Source organism: Giraffa tippelskirchi, chromosome 7 (genome assembly GCF_054371585.1).
Source record: "Giraffa tippelskirchi isolate mGirTip1 chromosome 7, T2T-mGirTip1v1.2.pri, whole genome shotgun sequence".
Lineage (NCBI taxonomy): Eukaryota > Metazoa > Chordata > Mammalia > Artiodactyla > Giraffidae > Giraffa > Giraffa tippelskirchi.
The window spans coordinates 2,688,560-2,701,310 of NC_137281.1; the positions used below are offsets into that span (position 1 = coordinate 2,688,560).

General features: G+C 57.4%; 1 protein-coding gene across 1 annotated transcript; it reads left to right on the plus strand.

Moving 5' to 3' along the window:
• The first annotated feature begins 1,077 nt into the window (after positions 1-1,077).
• Positions 1,078-11,159, plus strand: LOC145512349 (leukocyte-associated immunoglobulin-like receptor 1). Its single transcript, XM_081506093.1, has 9 exons — positions 1,078-1,219; positions 1,628-1,663; positions 4,993-5,316; positions 5,869-5,919; positions 7,009-7,125; positions 7,221-7,263; positions 7,348-7,385; positions 7,579-7,631; positions 8,072-11,159. The coding sequence occupies exons 1-9, from the start codon at positions 1,186-1,188 to the stop codon at positions 8,216-8,218; spliced, it is 843 nt and encodes a 280-aa protein (XP_081362219.1). The 5' UTR covers positions 1,078-1,185; the 3' UTR covers positions 8,219-11,159.
• Positions 11,160-12,751: the final 1,592 nt, after the last annotated feature.

Genomic DNA, 12,751 nt, shown 5'->3' on the forward strand with positions numbered 1-12,751 from the left:
GTATTCTTTCACCTCAGTGTGTTCAGTATCTCTGCTATTGTAGTCGAACTTGTTGCCTCATGGTTGCAAGATGGCTGTTGTAGCTCCAGATATCACATCATCATCATATAGCTGCCCGTGGACAGGATTAAAGGAGGCAAACGTCTTATGAGACTCTCTGTTAATAAGAGAGAAATGTGATTCCCAGAAACCCTGATTTATTCCACTTTAAGTATCACTGACCATCCATGGTCTTGTGGCTCCCTCTGGACCAGTCACTGCAAATGGGATTGTTTGATTGCCTTCGCCCCAAACCGCATCCTCTCCTCTCCCCCTTCCACAGTCCAGGGCTGGAACACAGCCCCTCAGATAGAGCTAGGTTTCTGCTAATAGGGGGGCTGGGCACTGCCTGCTCATAGACCACCATCAGCGTCTGACAGAGCTCCTCCCGGGAGAAGCGGCCGATCCCTGGCCTCGGGGACAGAGGACAAGGGATTCCACGAGGGGCTCCCGTCCTGCAGGGCTCCGTGTGCACACGCGCCCTCCCACCCCCGGTCCTGCTCTCATTTCAGCACCCAGCTGGGGCCCCACCGGGTCCCAAGCCCAGGGCCAGGTTCCAAGGTCTGTCTCCCCGTCACTCAGTCCCTCTGGGATTTTGCCTGTGCTCATGGGCCAGCCCCGCCTCCCCCGGTTCCAGCCCCGCCCGGGGAAATGGGCAGAGAACCCACATGATGGGATATTTTTAATGCGCTCGACACCTCCCGGGAATGTAACGTATATCGCGATATTAAACACTCAGGGGAGGATTTCAGGGTTTTCATTTTCAATACGAGGACCTGTTGGCATAAAGGGATGTAACTCTTTGCCCAAGAACAGAATCGGGACTGACGGTCAAGTCAGTGTGCGGCACAAAGCGTGTTCTGCTCACAGGTGGAGGATGGGGCTCCCACCTCGGGGTGCACTCGGAGAGGAGTTGAGCCTCGTGGGAGCCCAGAGGGAGGAACAGCTGGGAGCCGGCCCTCCAGCCCCTTAGCGGGAAGTGTGACGGGGGGTGGGGTGGGGGGAGGGCGCTCTTCCCCTTTGGGTGAGGCTGCTGGTGTAGAAACCGCCCCATAAAGGTCTGGTGGCACAGCCCTTTCTCCTGTGTGGGCTGCGGGCTCCGTCCTTCAGCACCGACTCCAGGACGAGCCGGAGCAGGGCTGGGCCATGCCGCCCAGTCCCTCCACCCTCCTGGGCCTGGGTGAGTCCGGGGGTGCAGGGGCGGGATTCCAGGGGCAGCGGGGCTCCGCTCAGCCTTGACTCCAGCAGGAGACGCCGGGGTCCTGGGGGGCAACGTGGTTCCCCCTCCATCCCCGGGAGCGCCCTCAGCTTTGGCCCAGACCCAAGTGACAGGGAAGGTTCGGTCCTGGACGCGGGGCCTGGGTGTGGGGTGAGTTCAGACTGAGAAGGGCTGGCCTGGAGGAGAGGGTCGGGGGTTGTCTGAGATTACTTCAGAGCGAGGAGAGGGCTTGCACTCAGACGTAATGTTGAGGGGGTTGGCAAATTACGGGAAGACACCCGCCCACCCCATGGCTCCTCGAGGCCCCGGGACTGCAGCTGGTGAGGAAACCGCAAGGCGGGCATTTTCTCACTAGAGCTTCTCTTCCAGCGCTCTGTCTGGCCCAGATGGCCCACACCCAGCAGGGTGAGTCTCCCCCAAACCCCCGTCTCCCCAAGGCGGACCTCGATGAGAGCGGAGTGGAACCTGGGGGCCTGGGGGCCCTTGCTTATACCCCCAGCTGCTAACAGCCCCAGTGCGGGACCCTGGCCCAGGTCTCCCCTGTCCCCCTCTGCCCTCGATGGCCCCGCAGGGACGACCGGACCCTCAGGACCGGGCGAGCCCAGACCGCCCCCGGCAGCCCCGTGCAGAGAACAGCGCTCTCCCCGGGCAGACGCTGAGGACCAGCCTCCCCTGCACAGCACCCGTGAGGCTGTCCGGCACCGGGTTTTCTTTCACTTTCTGAATCTCCCCGCCCAGCCTGACCCTCCGCACAGGTGACTCCTCCACCCTGCCCCTCAGCCTGGGGACCGTCCTCCACGCCTGGTCTCAGCTCAGGAATCCCCTCCCTCGACCCCCGGGGGGGCAGCTCGGCCTCCCGTCTGCCCCCCTCCCCGAGATTCCCACACTCACCCCGAGGGCACGTGTCACCGCTCGTACCTGTGGGTTTGCACAACTGTTTGTGAATGTCTGTCCTCCCTCTGGACTGTCAGCAAGGGGGCAGGCGCCGGGGTGTTTCCCATATTTGTGGAGCCAGAGGCACATGGAGGCGTCAGTAAACGGATGGACGGACGGATGGACCGGATGGACGGGAACTAGATGCGGTGGAAAGAAAGAGGGAGGGGGAGGGGGTGAGGGAGGGGGTGCTCTCCCAGTCTGTGTTGCTGAGTCTGAAGGGCAGCTGCCTGTCCCGGGTGTGAAAGTGTGAGGTGAGGGGAGCAGTCTGCAGAACGGGGAAGTGAAGGGTGTGTGTGTGTGTGTATGTGGGCAGGTGTGTGTGTGTGTATTTGGGTGTCTGTGTATGTATATGGGTGTGTGTGTATGTAGGTGTATGTGTGTGTGTATGTGTGTGTATATGCGGGTGCATGTGTGTGTATGTGAGTGTGTGTGTACGTGGGCAGGCGTGTGTGTGTGCAGATGTGTGTGGGTGTGTGTATGTGCATGTGTATATGTGGGTGTATATGTGTGTGCACGTGTGTGTATGTGCATGGGTGCATGTGTGTGCAGGGGTGTGTGTGTGTGCATGTGTATATGTGGGTGTGTGTGCACGTGTGTATGTGTGTACATGTATGTGCACGAGTGTGGGGGCAGGTGTGTGTGTGTGTGTGCACATGTGTGTGTGTGCGCATGGGTGTGGGGGGCAGGTGTGTGTGTATGTGGGTATATGTGTATGTCGGCAGGTGTGTGTACGTGTGTGTGTGCGTGTATGTGCATGGGGTGTGTGTGTGTGTTTGTGGAGGAGTTAGAGCACAGGTCTGGTCCCGCATTCCCTGGCGGGTGAGGGTCCCTGGGTCCCGGGTGAGTCTGCAGAGACCATCCCTGGGTTTTCTCAGTGTTCTCTTCCTCCGTCCCAGTGTATTTCCATGTCCTTGTCACTGAGGTGTCTGGAAACCCCACGTGTCTCAACTGGGTGGGGGCATGGTGGGGGGCGTGGTGGGAGGGTCAGGGGGTTGGGGAGGGCTTGCATCCCTGAAGCAGGAAGTTGACCTCAGAGCCAGCCAAGTCCCCACAGAGGCGGGCGCCGGCAGAGCTCACTCCTCATTCGCGTTGTTGTCTTTATCTGGAGGTTAGGTGTGGTTTCAGGAAGTGCACACAGGTGTCAAGTTGATGCTGTGGGGGTGGTGGAATTTGTGGTATTTAATTTTGTGTCTCCTCCGCCGGCCCGTGGTCATTTACGTGGTCAAACATTCTGGGTGCGTCTGCAAGGGTGTTTTGGGATGGTATTAACATTTAAATCATTGGGTTTTGAGCAAAGCAAATTGTCCTCCACAATGTGGGTGGACCTCATCCATCCGCTGACGGCCTGAACTGAACAAAAGACTGACCTCCCCTGAGCGAGGGGGCTGTGCCAGCAGACTGCCTCGGAACCTGAACCGCAGCACCAGCTCTCCTGGTCTCCAGCCGGCGCCCACCCTTCAGGTTCTGGGCTCGCACGGGTGCTGCGGAGTGGACACAGGGACCCTCACCCCCTGGGGTCTGTGGGACCAGATCTGTGCTCCAGGTCCTCCACACACACACCCCTGCACACCCCCCACACCCACAACCCCCCCCCAAACACTGCACATACACCTACCCCGCCACACACAATCTTCCCCAGCACAGGCAGCTGCCCTTCCCTTCAGACCCAGCCCGGGTCACTGCTACCCACTCAGAGCCCTGCCTTCCTCGTCCCCGAGTGACCCGCTCATTCCCAGCCTGTGTCCCCCTCCCCCTCTCTCTGGAGTGGCCGGGGGCAGGGAGGGCGCCCGCAGGCATGTCCAGGCCCCCAGCCGCTCTGCCACCTCCCATGTCGTCCTCAGCAAGATCTGACCAAGTCTCAGGGTCCTTAAGTCAAGCGGGGAAACTAACTGCAGTCACGGGAATTCACCTGCTCGTAGGATGGGCATGGGGGCGGGGCTACCCCCTGCGGGGATGATGGGATCGTTCTAAAACTGGATCGTGGGGAAGGTTGTACAACTTTGCAAATTTCCAAAAGGAAAAAGGAGCAGAGAGTAAACTGCGCTGTGTGGTGACCTCCACTGAGAGAACTGGGTTGTGTTGTTCACTTCATTCAGTCGCTCAGGCGTGTCCGACTCTTTGCGACCCCAAGGACTGCAGCACGCCAGGCCTCCCTGTCCATCTCCAACTCCCGGAGGTTACTCAAACTCATGTCCATCCAGTCGGTGATGCCATCCAACCATCTCATCCTCCGTCGTCCCCTTCTCCTCCTGCCCTCAATCTTTCCCAGCATCAGAGTCTTTTCCAATGAGTCAGTTCTTTGCATCAGGTGGCCAAAGGATTGGAATTTCAGCTTCAGCATCAGTCCTGCCAGTGAATATTCAGGACTGATTTCCTTTAGGATGGACTGGTTGGATCTCCTTGGAGTCCAAGGGACTCTCAAGAGTCTTCTCCAACACCACAGTTCAAAAGCATTGATTCTTCGGTGCTCAGCTTTCTTCACAGTCCAACTCTCATATCCATACATGACGACTGGAAAAACCATAGCGATGACTAGACGGACCTTTGTTGACGTTTGGTGTTGTGTGGTGATTCTCCACTAAAACGAGTGGATTGTGTTGTGTGGTGATTCTCCACTAAAACAAGTGGATTGTGTTGTGTGGTGATTCTCCACTAAAACGAGTGGATTGTGTTGTGCGGTGATTCTCCACTAAAACAAGTGGATTGTGTTGTGTGGTGATTCTCCACTAAGATGAGAGAACTGCGTTGTGTGGTGGTCTCCTCACGACACACCCTGGGGTCCTGCTCTCCCCTCCTAGGGACCCTGCCCAGACCCTCCATCTCAGCTGAGCCGGGCTCTGTGGTCCTCTGGGGGCAGCCTGTGACCATCGTGTGCCAGGGTCCTGCCGGGGTTACGAGCTTCCGCCTGGAGAAGAAGGATAATAGACAGGACTACCGGGATGTGGGTCTCAAGCTCCAACTTGGTAAACAGAAGACCGAGGCGAGATTCCTCATCGCTGCCCTGCGTGAAGACACTGCCAGGAGTTATCACTGCATCTATCAAAAAGAGTCTGCCTGGTCAGAGCCCAGTGAGGCCCTGAGCCTGGAGGGGACCGCGGAGGACATCTCTGCCCTGCCCTCAGGTGTGCCCGGGCCCCGCTGTGTCCTCTGTCCACCGGCCCCCACCCTCTGCCCCCCAAGCCCTCTGCCTCTCTCTCCCCTCTGCCCACACGGCCCCTTGCCTCCATGCCTGGCTCAGGTCCCTGAGCCTGGTCTCACTGGGCAAGTCATAAGGTCCAGGGGACCCCTGACCAGGGCTGGATGGTGCTTTGGGGCACCTTTGGGGTGAGGCCATCTGTGTCCCGTGTGTGGTCAGCCCCCAGGGTGTCCTGGAGTCGGGGTCCCTCCAGCACACTCTGATGCCTCCCCAGATGAGGTCACCATGAAGAGTCTGGGCAGTGATGTGGGCACAGCTCCGGGAGGTGCAGAGGGCATGACCCCAGCACGATGGAGCAGGGGGCTCCACCTTGCCCGGCCCCGGCCCCGGCCCCCTTTTCTCAGGAATCTCGGGGTGTTGTCCGGGGTTGAGTGAAGGCCGTGTGTGGCCCGCAGTCGGATGCTCAGGATGGCGAGGGGACATACCCTGGGCAGCCCCCACACAGCACAAATCCTTCTCCTGTCCCCCACCATCACAGGACCCCCTGGAGGCGTCAGCTCCCCCACCACTCAGGGCTACTCCTCGGCTGGTGAGTAGCTGACCCCGGCCTGGAGGGGGGTCTGGGGGGTCTGTGCTGGGAGCAGGGCGCAGTCCTCTCCCGGGCTTGGCTCAGGGACTGTGAGAGCACAGCAGGGGGCTGGCAGGCGCAGGGCACCGGGGTGCCTCTGACACTCGTAAGGACCCCGGGAAGAGCACCCACCTGGCCAGATGCCCCTGCACGGGGCACCTGATGGCAGTAATGCCAGGATGGCCCATCGTGGGCGGCGCTTCCCGGACCTTCTCAGAGCCTCCGCCCCTTTTCCTGTGCAGAAATGAGCTTACAGATTCTTGTCCAAAGGCACGGGGATTGGAAGGGAGGAACCAGCCCAGGGCAGCCAGACTGGACCCCACACTCAGTGGGTTTGGCCGCCGCTCCGCACCGCCCCCTTGTGGTCAGGGTCCACGGCGGGCCCGGATCCGCGCTGAGAGAGGGACAGGGGGGCTGGGAGCTCAAGAGAAGGGACCGCTGATGGTTATGCCTGAGCAGCCTAGAAGGCAGACCTGCCCTCTCCGAAGGCCCTGAACCCGCCGAGGGTAAGAGTCCATCTCGCTCCCTCCCTCCCAGTTCACGCTGTGGAGACTCATGTCCAGAGCAGACCCCATCACGAGACTGCCTGGATCCAGTCCCGCCCTCTCCGGCTCTGTGCCCCGGAGCAAGTCGAATCACCCAATCCTTCCACGATCCTCGTTGCTCGTGTGCAAAACCAGGAGTAAATGCGCTGACCCCGCAGCACTGCCTGAGCCTGGACAACTGCAGCTCTTTTTCATACAAGGAACTATTTTCTCCCCCCGTGCTGCGTGCTCTTTGGGGAAAGAGGCAGAGAACGGGCTTTGGTGTTGGTGGTATTCCAGCTCTGCCAATGCCCTGTGGACAGAGAGCTTCGGCGCTCAGACCAGGCTTTGTAAAGCGGGGATAGCAAGTCCCAAGCCGCAGGACTGGTGTGCGTGTGAGAGCTTTCCTTATATCTGAGTGTGAACACCACAAGCACCCAGCATGTGTGTGTGTGTCGGGGGGTGGTGGTATGCAGCAGGTGCTCCATAAGCGCATACGGCTGACAATCTGATTCCACCCTCCCAGCTCCCACAGGCCTGTCAATAGAGTGGATTTATATTCTCATCGGGGTCTCTGTGGCCTTTCTCCTTTGTCTCTCCCTCCTGGTCCTTCTCCTCCATCGTCAGCACCGGAGAAAACGCGGTAGGTCTCAGGGACAGGGTGGGGTGACCGGGCAGGCTGTTTGGGGGTGCTGGAAAGAAGCCTTCTCTTCTTAATTCACACCTGGCTCTCCTCAGGGCTTCCCAGAAGCAAAGACGAGGAGCAGAGATGCCAGCAGAGGTGAGGGCCCTGGGGATGACCTCCCAGACCGCCCGTCCTCTGTCCCCAGGCAGCCCTCAGGGCTCACATGTCCTTTCTCCTCAGGCTCAGCCCAGCTGTGGATGTCCTAGATGGGACCCCAGGTAAAGACAAGGATGGGGGACAGGTCTGGGAGGGGAAGCAGGGGTTCGGTGCCATGTAGGAAGCAGTGTGGGGGTGAAGCGTTCCAGGACATTCCAGGTGGGGAGGAGACGAAATATGAAGCTGTGAGGTCAGGCATATTTGTCTCCTAAGCTCCCCTTCAGAGAACTGAGCCCTGGTCCTCCTCCCATCCAGATGTGGCCAGCGCTAACAGATTTCCTGACACGGATGGAGAGGTGGGTGCCTCGGTAAGTGCTTGCATCCATCAGCTAATGCTCTGAACCAAAACCCCTGCAATTTAGCAGCTTAACAGAATCATCTCAGTTTCTTGGGCCAGGAACTTGGAATCGGATCAGCTGGGTAGTTCTGGTTCATGGTCTGTTCTGACGTTGCCATCAAGATGCTGAGCAGGGCTGCACTCATCAGAGGCTCGACTGGGGCTGGAAGATCCGCTTCCACAACACTCAGTTCCCTGGCAGCGGGCAGGATCTCACATTCTCACCACATGGGCTACTCATGGTGGTCAGACTCCCCCAGAGGGAGGGACCCCAAGAGAGAGGGACAGAAGCCACAATGTCTTCTGTGTCCTCACTGTGGAGGTGATGTGCCCTCACTCTGCCATGTTATTGGTTACACAGCCCCACCCTCACCTCAGCCACCCAAACTCACCCTGCATCTTTATCCTCAGACCCTTGCTGCAGGAGGCCCCCAGGAGGTGACCTACGCACAGCTGAACCACAAGCCCCTCACCCAGAGAGCGGCCACAGCTGTGTCCTCGCCGTGCACAGAGCCCCTGGCCGAGTCCAGCACGTATGCAACCATTGCCAGACATTGACCCCATGCCCACCTGGCCTCTGCACTAAAGATGCAGGAAGTCACACTTGCAAAAGCCTGAAGTGGACATTGGGAGAGTTTCCCTGTGGAATCATTCCTTTCTGGAAAGACATCCAGTCAATCCTCCTGCAGGCAAGAGCTGGAGTCCTGACACCCCACATGACCTCCTAGAAGATTCACTAACCATGTGGTCCCTCCCACAGGCAACTAGCTCCTGGGAAAGAAGGTGCAGCGCTTGTTTCCAGAGCCCAGGGTGTGGTGTTTGTTGGCTGTTTGCAGAGACCCAGGACTTCCCTGCTGGCTCAGATGGTAAAGCATCTGCCTACAATGCGGGAGGACCCAGGTTCGATCCCTTGGTTGGGAAGATCCTCTGGAGAAGGAGATGGCAACCCACTCCAGTGCTCTTGCCTGGAGAATTCCATGGACGGAGGAGCGTGGTAGGCTACAGTCCATGGGGTCGCAAAGAGTTGGACACGACTGAGCGGCTTCACTCACTTCACTCACTCCAGAGACCCAGCTCTAGTTCTTCGCTGTTTCTAGAGACCCAGCTTTGGCACTTGGCGGTTTCCAGAGACCCAGCTATGCTGCTTGGCTGTTTCCAGAGACCCAGCTATGTTCCTACAGTTGCCCAGTGGATTCCAGACACGTCCTGTGAATCTTCCACTGGCCCTGGAGATCTGTTTTGTGTTCTCAGCTGACTCTACAAACCTTCCTAGAGTTCGGGTGGTGATCTTGAACCTGGGCTACACTTATGCAGCTGATAGCTGATACCCAGTTTTCTGGATCACACTTCACCTTGTTCATCAAAGTTCTCATAGGTCTAAGTGCATCAACCCTGCATGAGGTGCTGGGTACACAGGCTCTAGGTCCCAGTCTGTGCCTCCACCATCCCCCAAAACTTAGTGAGGGAAACAAGACAAAACAAGACAATCAGTGTTTTCTGACCCAAGAGTGTGTCTGAGGGGACCTGTGTTTGAGTGAAGGCACAGAGCTGCCCCACCTGCGTACAGCTCCCATCCCCGGCATGCACAGGTCCATGAATGCACGCACACACAGATACATTTACACACATCCACACACTGTACAAACATATACACTCATGCAGACACTCACACGCATGGGCACGGTGGACTGGCCGAGGGAGTTGATGAGGCCATGACTGCACTGGGAGGGTCCCTCAGGCTTTAGGTCCACCCAGAGGAACAAGCAGGCCCCCATCTCCCAGCCCACCCCAGTTCATCCCCACTGGACGCCACGCATTCTCCAAACACGAGAGGGCCCGGCAGCTGTAGGACACTGTCATTGATCTGACCTTCACCCCTCACCAGGCTAATGCCCTTCAGATTTGGGATTGGAGGCCATTCATCCCAACAAGCATACAACGGCTGCTGTAACAAATTACCACTCACATAGCGGCACCAAGCAATGCAGCTTATTACCCTACAGTTCAGGATGTCAGAAGTCTGAGATCAGTTACACGGGGCTGAAATCCGGGGTGGGCAGGGCTGTGTTCCTTCTGGAGGCTCCAGGGGAGGCTCCATTCCTTTACCTTTTGCAGCATCTGGGGGCCGTTGGCACTCCTTGGCTCACGGTCCCTTCCTCCATCTTCGGATCCTCCCTCTGATCAGGACTCCTGCTTCTGTGGTCACGTCTCATCTCCTCACTCCCTGACCCTCCTGCTTCTCTCTTACAAGAACCCTGGTGATTACATTGGGTCAACCTAGAATATCCAAGGTCATCTCCCCTTCCCTAGAGCCTTAACGCAGTCACACCTGTAAAGACCCATTTTGCACCTAAGCTAACATAGCAGCTACGGTAACACAGCACCTGTCTACCTGAGTGGGTGTCCATCCGGAGCACCACCTCCATTCGTGGGCTCCTCTGGGCTTGAATGCCTCACTCTGAATTCTATGCATCTCCTTGCAGGGATGTTTCCTTCTGTTTCCACTAGCTTGTGAAATAATGAATTCTTGAGAGTCTATTTCCTGTGTCCCTAGAGTCTCTATGTAAGAGGAGGTCAGGTAGGAAGCAGTGGAGGCTGGAAACACCCCCACCGTGTGACCCGCAGGTGCCCATAGGGACAGGTGGCCCCTCTGTGGCGGGACTGCGGCTGCCCACCAGCACCATGTCCTCCCTTCCTGGGCTCCAGCGAGATGGTCGCTCAGCCTCCTTGCAGTTCTCTGTGTCCTGGGATGACGTTCACAGTGAGCAGGATGCACGGAGCTGCTTCCAGGCCTGGCCCCAACCCTCCCTCACAAGCTCCTCATGGTTGGTCCTTCTGCTGGTGGGCACGGATGCCCTGGGCGACCTCGGCAGCACACACTGAGTGTGGCGCCTGGCTCGCAGGATGACAATGGAGTAGAGCTCCCTGCACCTCTTGTATTAGTCCTGCTTCAGGCTTCTGTAAAGTTGATGCTTTAACATAATCTGGTGTGAACATTAATAAAGGGAAACCTAATTTAAAATGGAGTTGGGAAGCCTAGAGGGGCGCTCTCTCGCCTCTCCCCTCTGTTGCAGCTTACTTTACATTTCTGGGCAGGAATACAGTTCCCTTACTAGACAGCAGCGGAAGGATGATTTTCTCCTTGCCCAGCAACAGTCCAGCCAATGAGAAACAACCATAGCCCAGCCAATGAGAAACAGCCACAGCCTTGCCAAAGAGAAAAAAAGCCACAGCCCCTCCAATGATAAGCAGCCACAGCTCAGCCAATGAGAAACAGCCACATCCCAGCCAATGAGAAACCATCACTGCCCTGAACGCTTGCTTTTCTTCAAGGGGCTTTGATTCAAAGCAGCCTCTTCCAGCTTCCTCCTTTTTCTCTGTTAAGTAATATTCTCATTTGTTCTCTGAGGTTGACTATGGTTTGCCATAGTTTGAATGTCCTGAATTGCAATCCCTCTGCCATTCCTAAATAAACTCATACTAATGGTTAAAACAACAACCGAAAACTGGACATTGAATTTTAAGGTTGACACAGGACATCTCTTTTCCTAGATGAGCAGATAATATGCCTGAGACAACTGTGCAGGTCTCCTGCCTCTCCTGTTGTGCCCCTCCCCCGATTTCCGAGCAAGAATCCTCTTCCTCGGGCGCACACATCAAACACAAACCAGTCCATCCAGGGTCCACACCCCTAACCACTTCCTTTACGGGGGTCCACAATCTGGGCCACTATCCACCTACCCTTGTCACTCCAGGTCCAGGTATAGGATAACCAGGGACACTCCCTCCACCCCAAAACCAGCCAGGAGAGCCGCGATTCCGCTGAGTGGTGTGCGTGGTCACCGCCCTGCTTATGGGGGTCAGACTGTCGTTCCCACACTGATTAAAACGGAAACTTGACCCCCAAATCCCGCTAGGGGGCGGCAGCGTCCAGTTGTCAATATTTTCGTTTTTCTTAATAGAAACATAAGAAACCTGCACGCCTCTTACAGGCCTGGTATTTTAAAATGTCCTTATACATCTTAAACATATTTTAATAATTCATCCTAGATTCAGCCAGCTCCTGCTGCTGCTGCTAAGTCGCTTCAGTCGTGTCCGACTCTGTGCGACCCCATAGACGGCAGCTCACCAGGCTCCCCTGTCCCTGGGATTTTCCAGGCAAGAATACTGGAGTAGGTTGCCATGTCCTTCTCCTCAGCCAGCTCCTACAATGGCTATTTTAGTTCTGTGCAAACACTGGCACATTTAACCCTCGAACAAACCCTCCACAGAATGTCCTACTCTCTTCTCTGCTTTTCTGCAAGAACCAAGGGACTGCAACATTAGATAACCTGCCCAAGGTCGGCCAGCTCTGAGTGACGGGGCCACAGACCCCCGTGGACACCTGCCCCCCCGCCCCTGCCTCAGGGCGGGCTGTCTCTCACCAGCCAGGAGGTTTCTGTCCTGGTTCAGAGAAGGGTGCCCAGCCCCCAGCTCACTCTGAGTGCTGACCTTTCTCATTTACACTGGAGGCGGGTTCCGCACAGAGCTGCCTCCTGCCTCGGGCGTCTGCGCCTTTGTTTCCTTTGGTTCCTGTGCTCAGTCTCCCCGGTCTCTGCCTCTCTCTCTGTGTCCCTCTCTGTCTCTGTTCTTTCCCGCTCTTACTTATTATTCAGGACCGACAGGACCGACAGGTCATCACACGGTTGTAAGGGGATTTGTGCAAGGAGGCCATCACAGGAACAGACTCTCGGGGTTCAGGAGGTGGAGGGTCCGATCCGGGACCTGCTGCAGACCCAGGAGAGCGGGTGACAGCGCCAGTGTGGGTGTGTGACACCGTCCATGTGGGTGTGTGACAGCGCCAGTGTGGTGTGTGACAGCCCCAGTGTGGGTGTGTGCCAGTGCCAGTGTGGGTGTGTGCCAGCACCAGTGTGGGTGTGTGACAGCCCCAGTGTGGGTGTGAAGGCCAAGACCTGGCAGGCGGCGGTGTCAGTCCCGGCCTGGGGCTGGGGAGGCAGGAACCAGGGGCTCTGAGTCTGAGGGTGGGAGATGCTGGACGTCCCAGCTCCAGAAGAGGCAGGGAATTCACCCCCTGCCCCTTCTTGGTCTGTG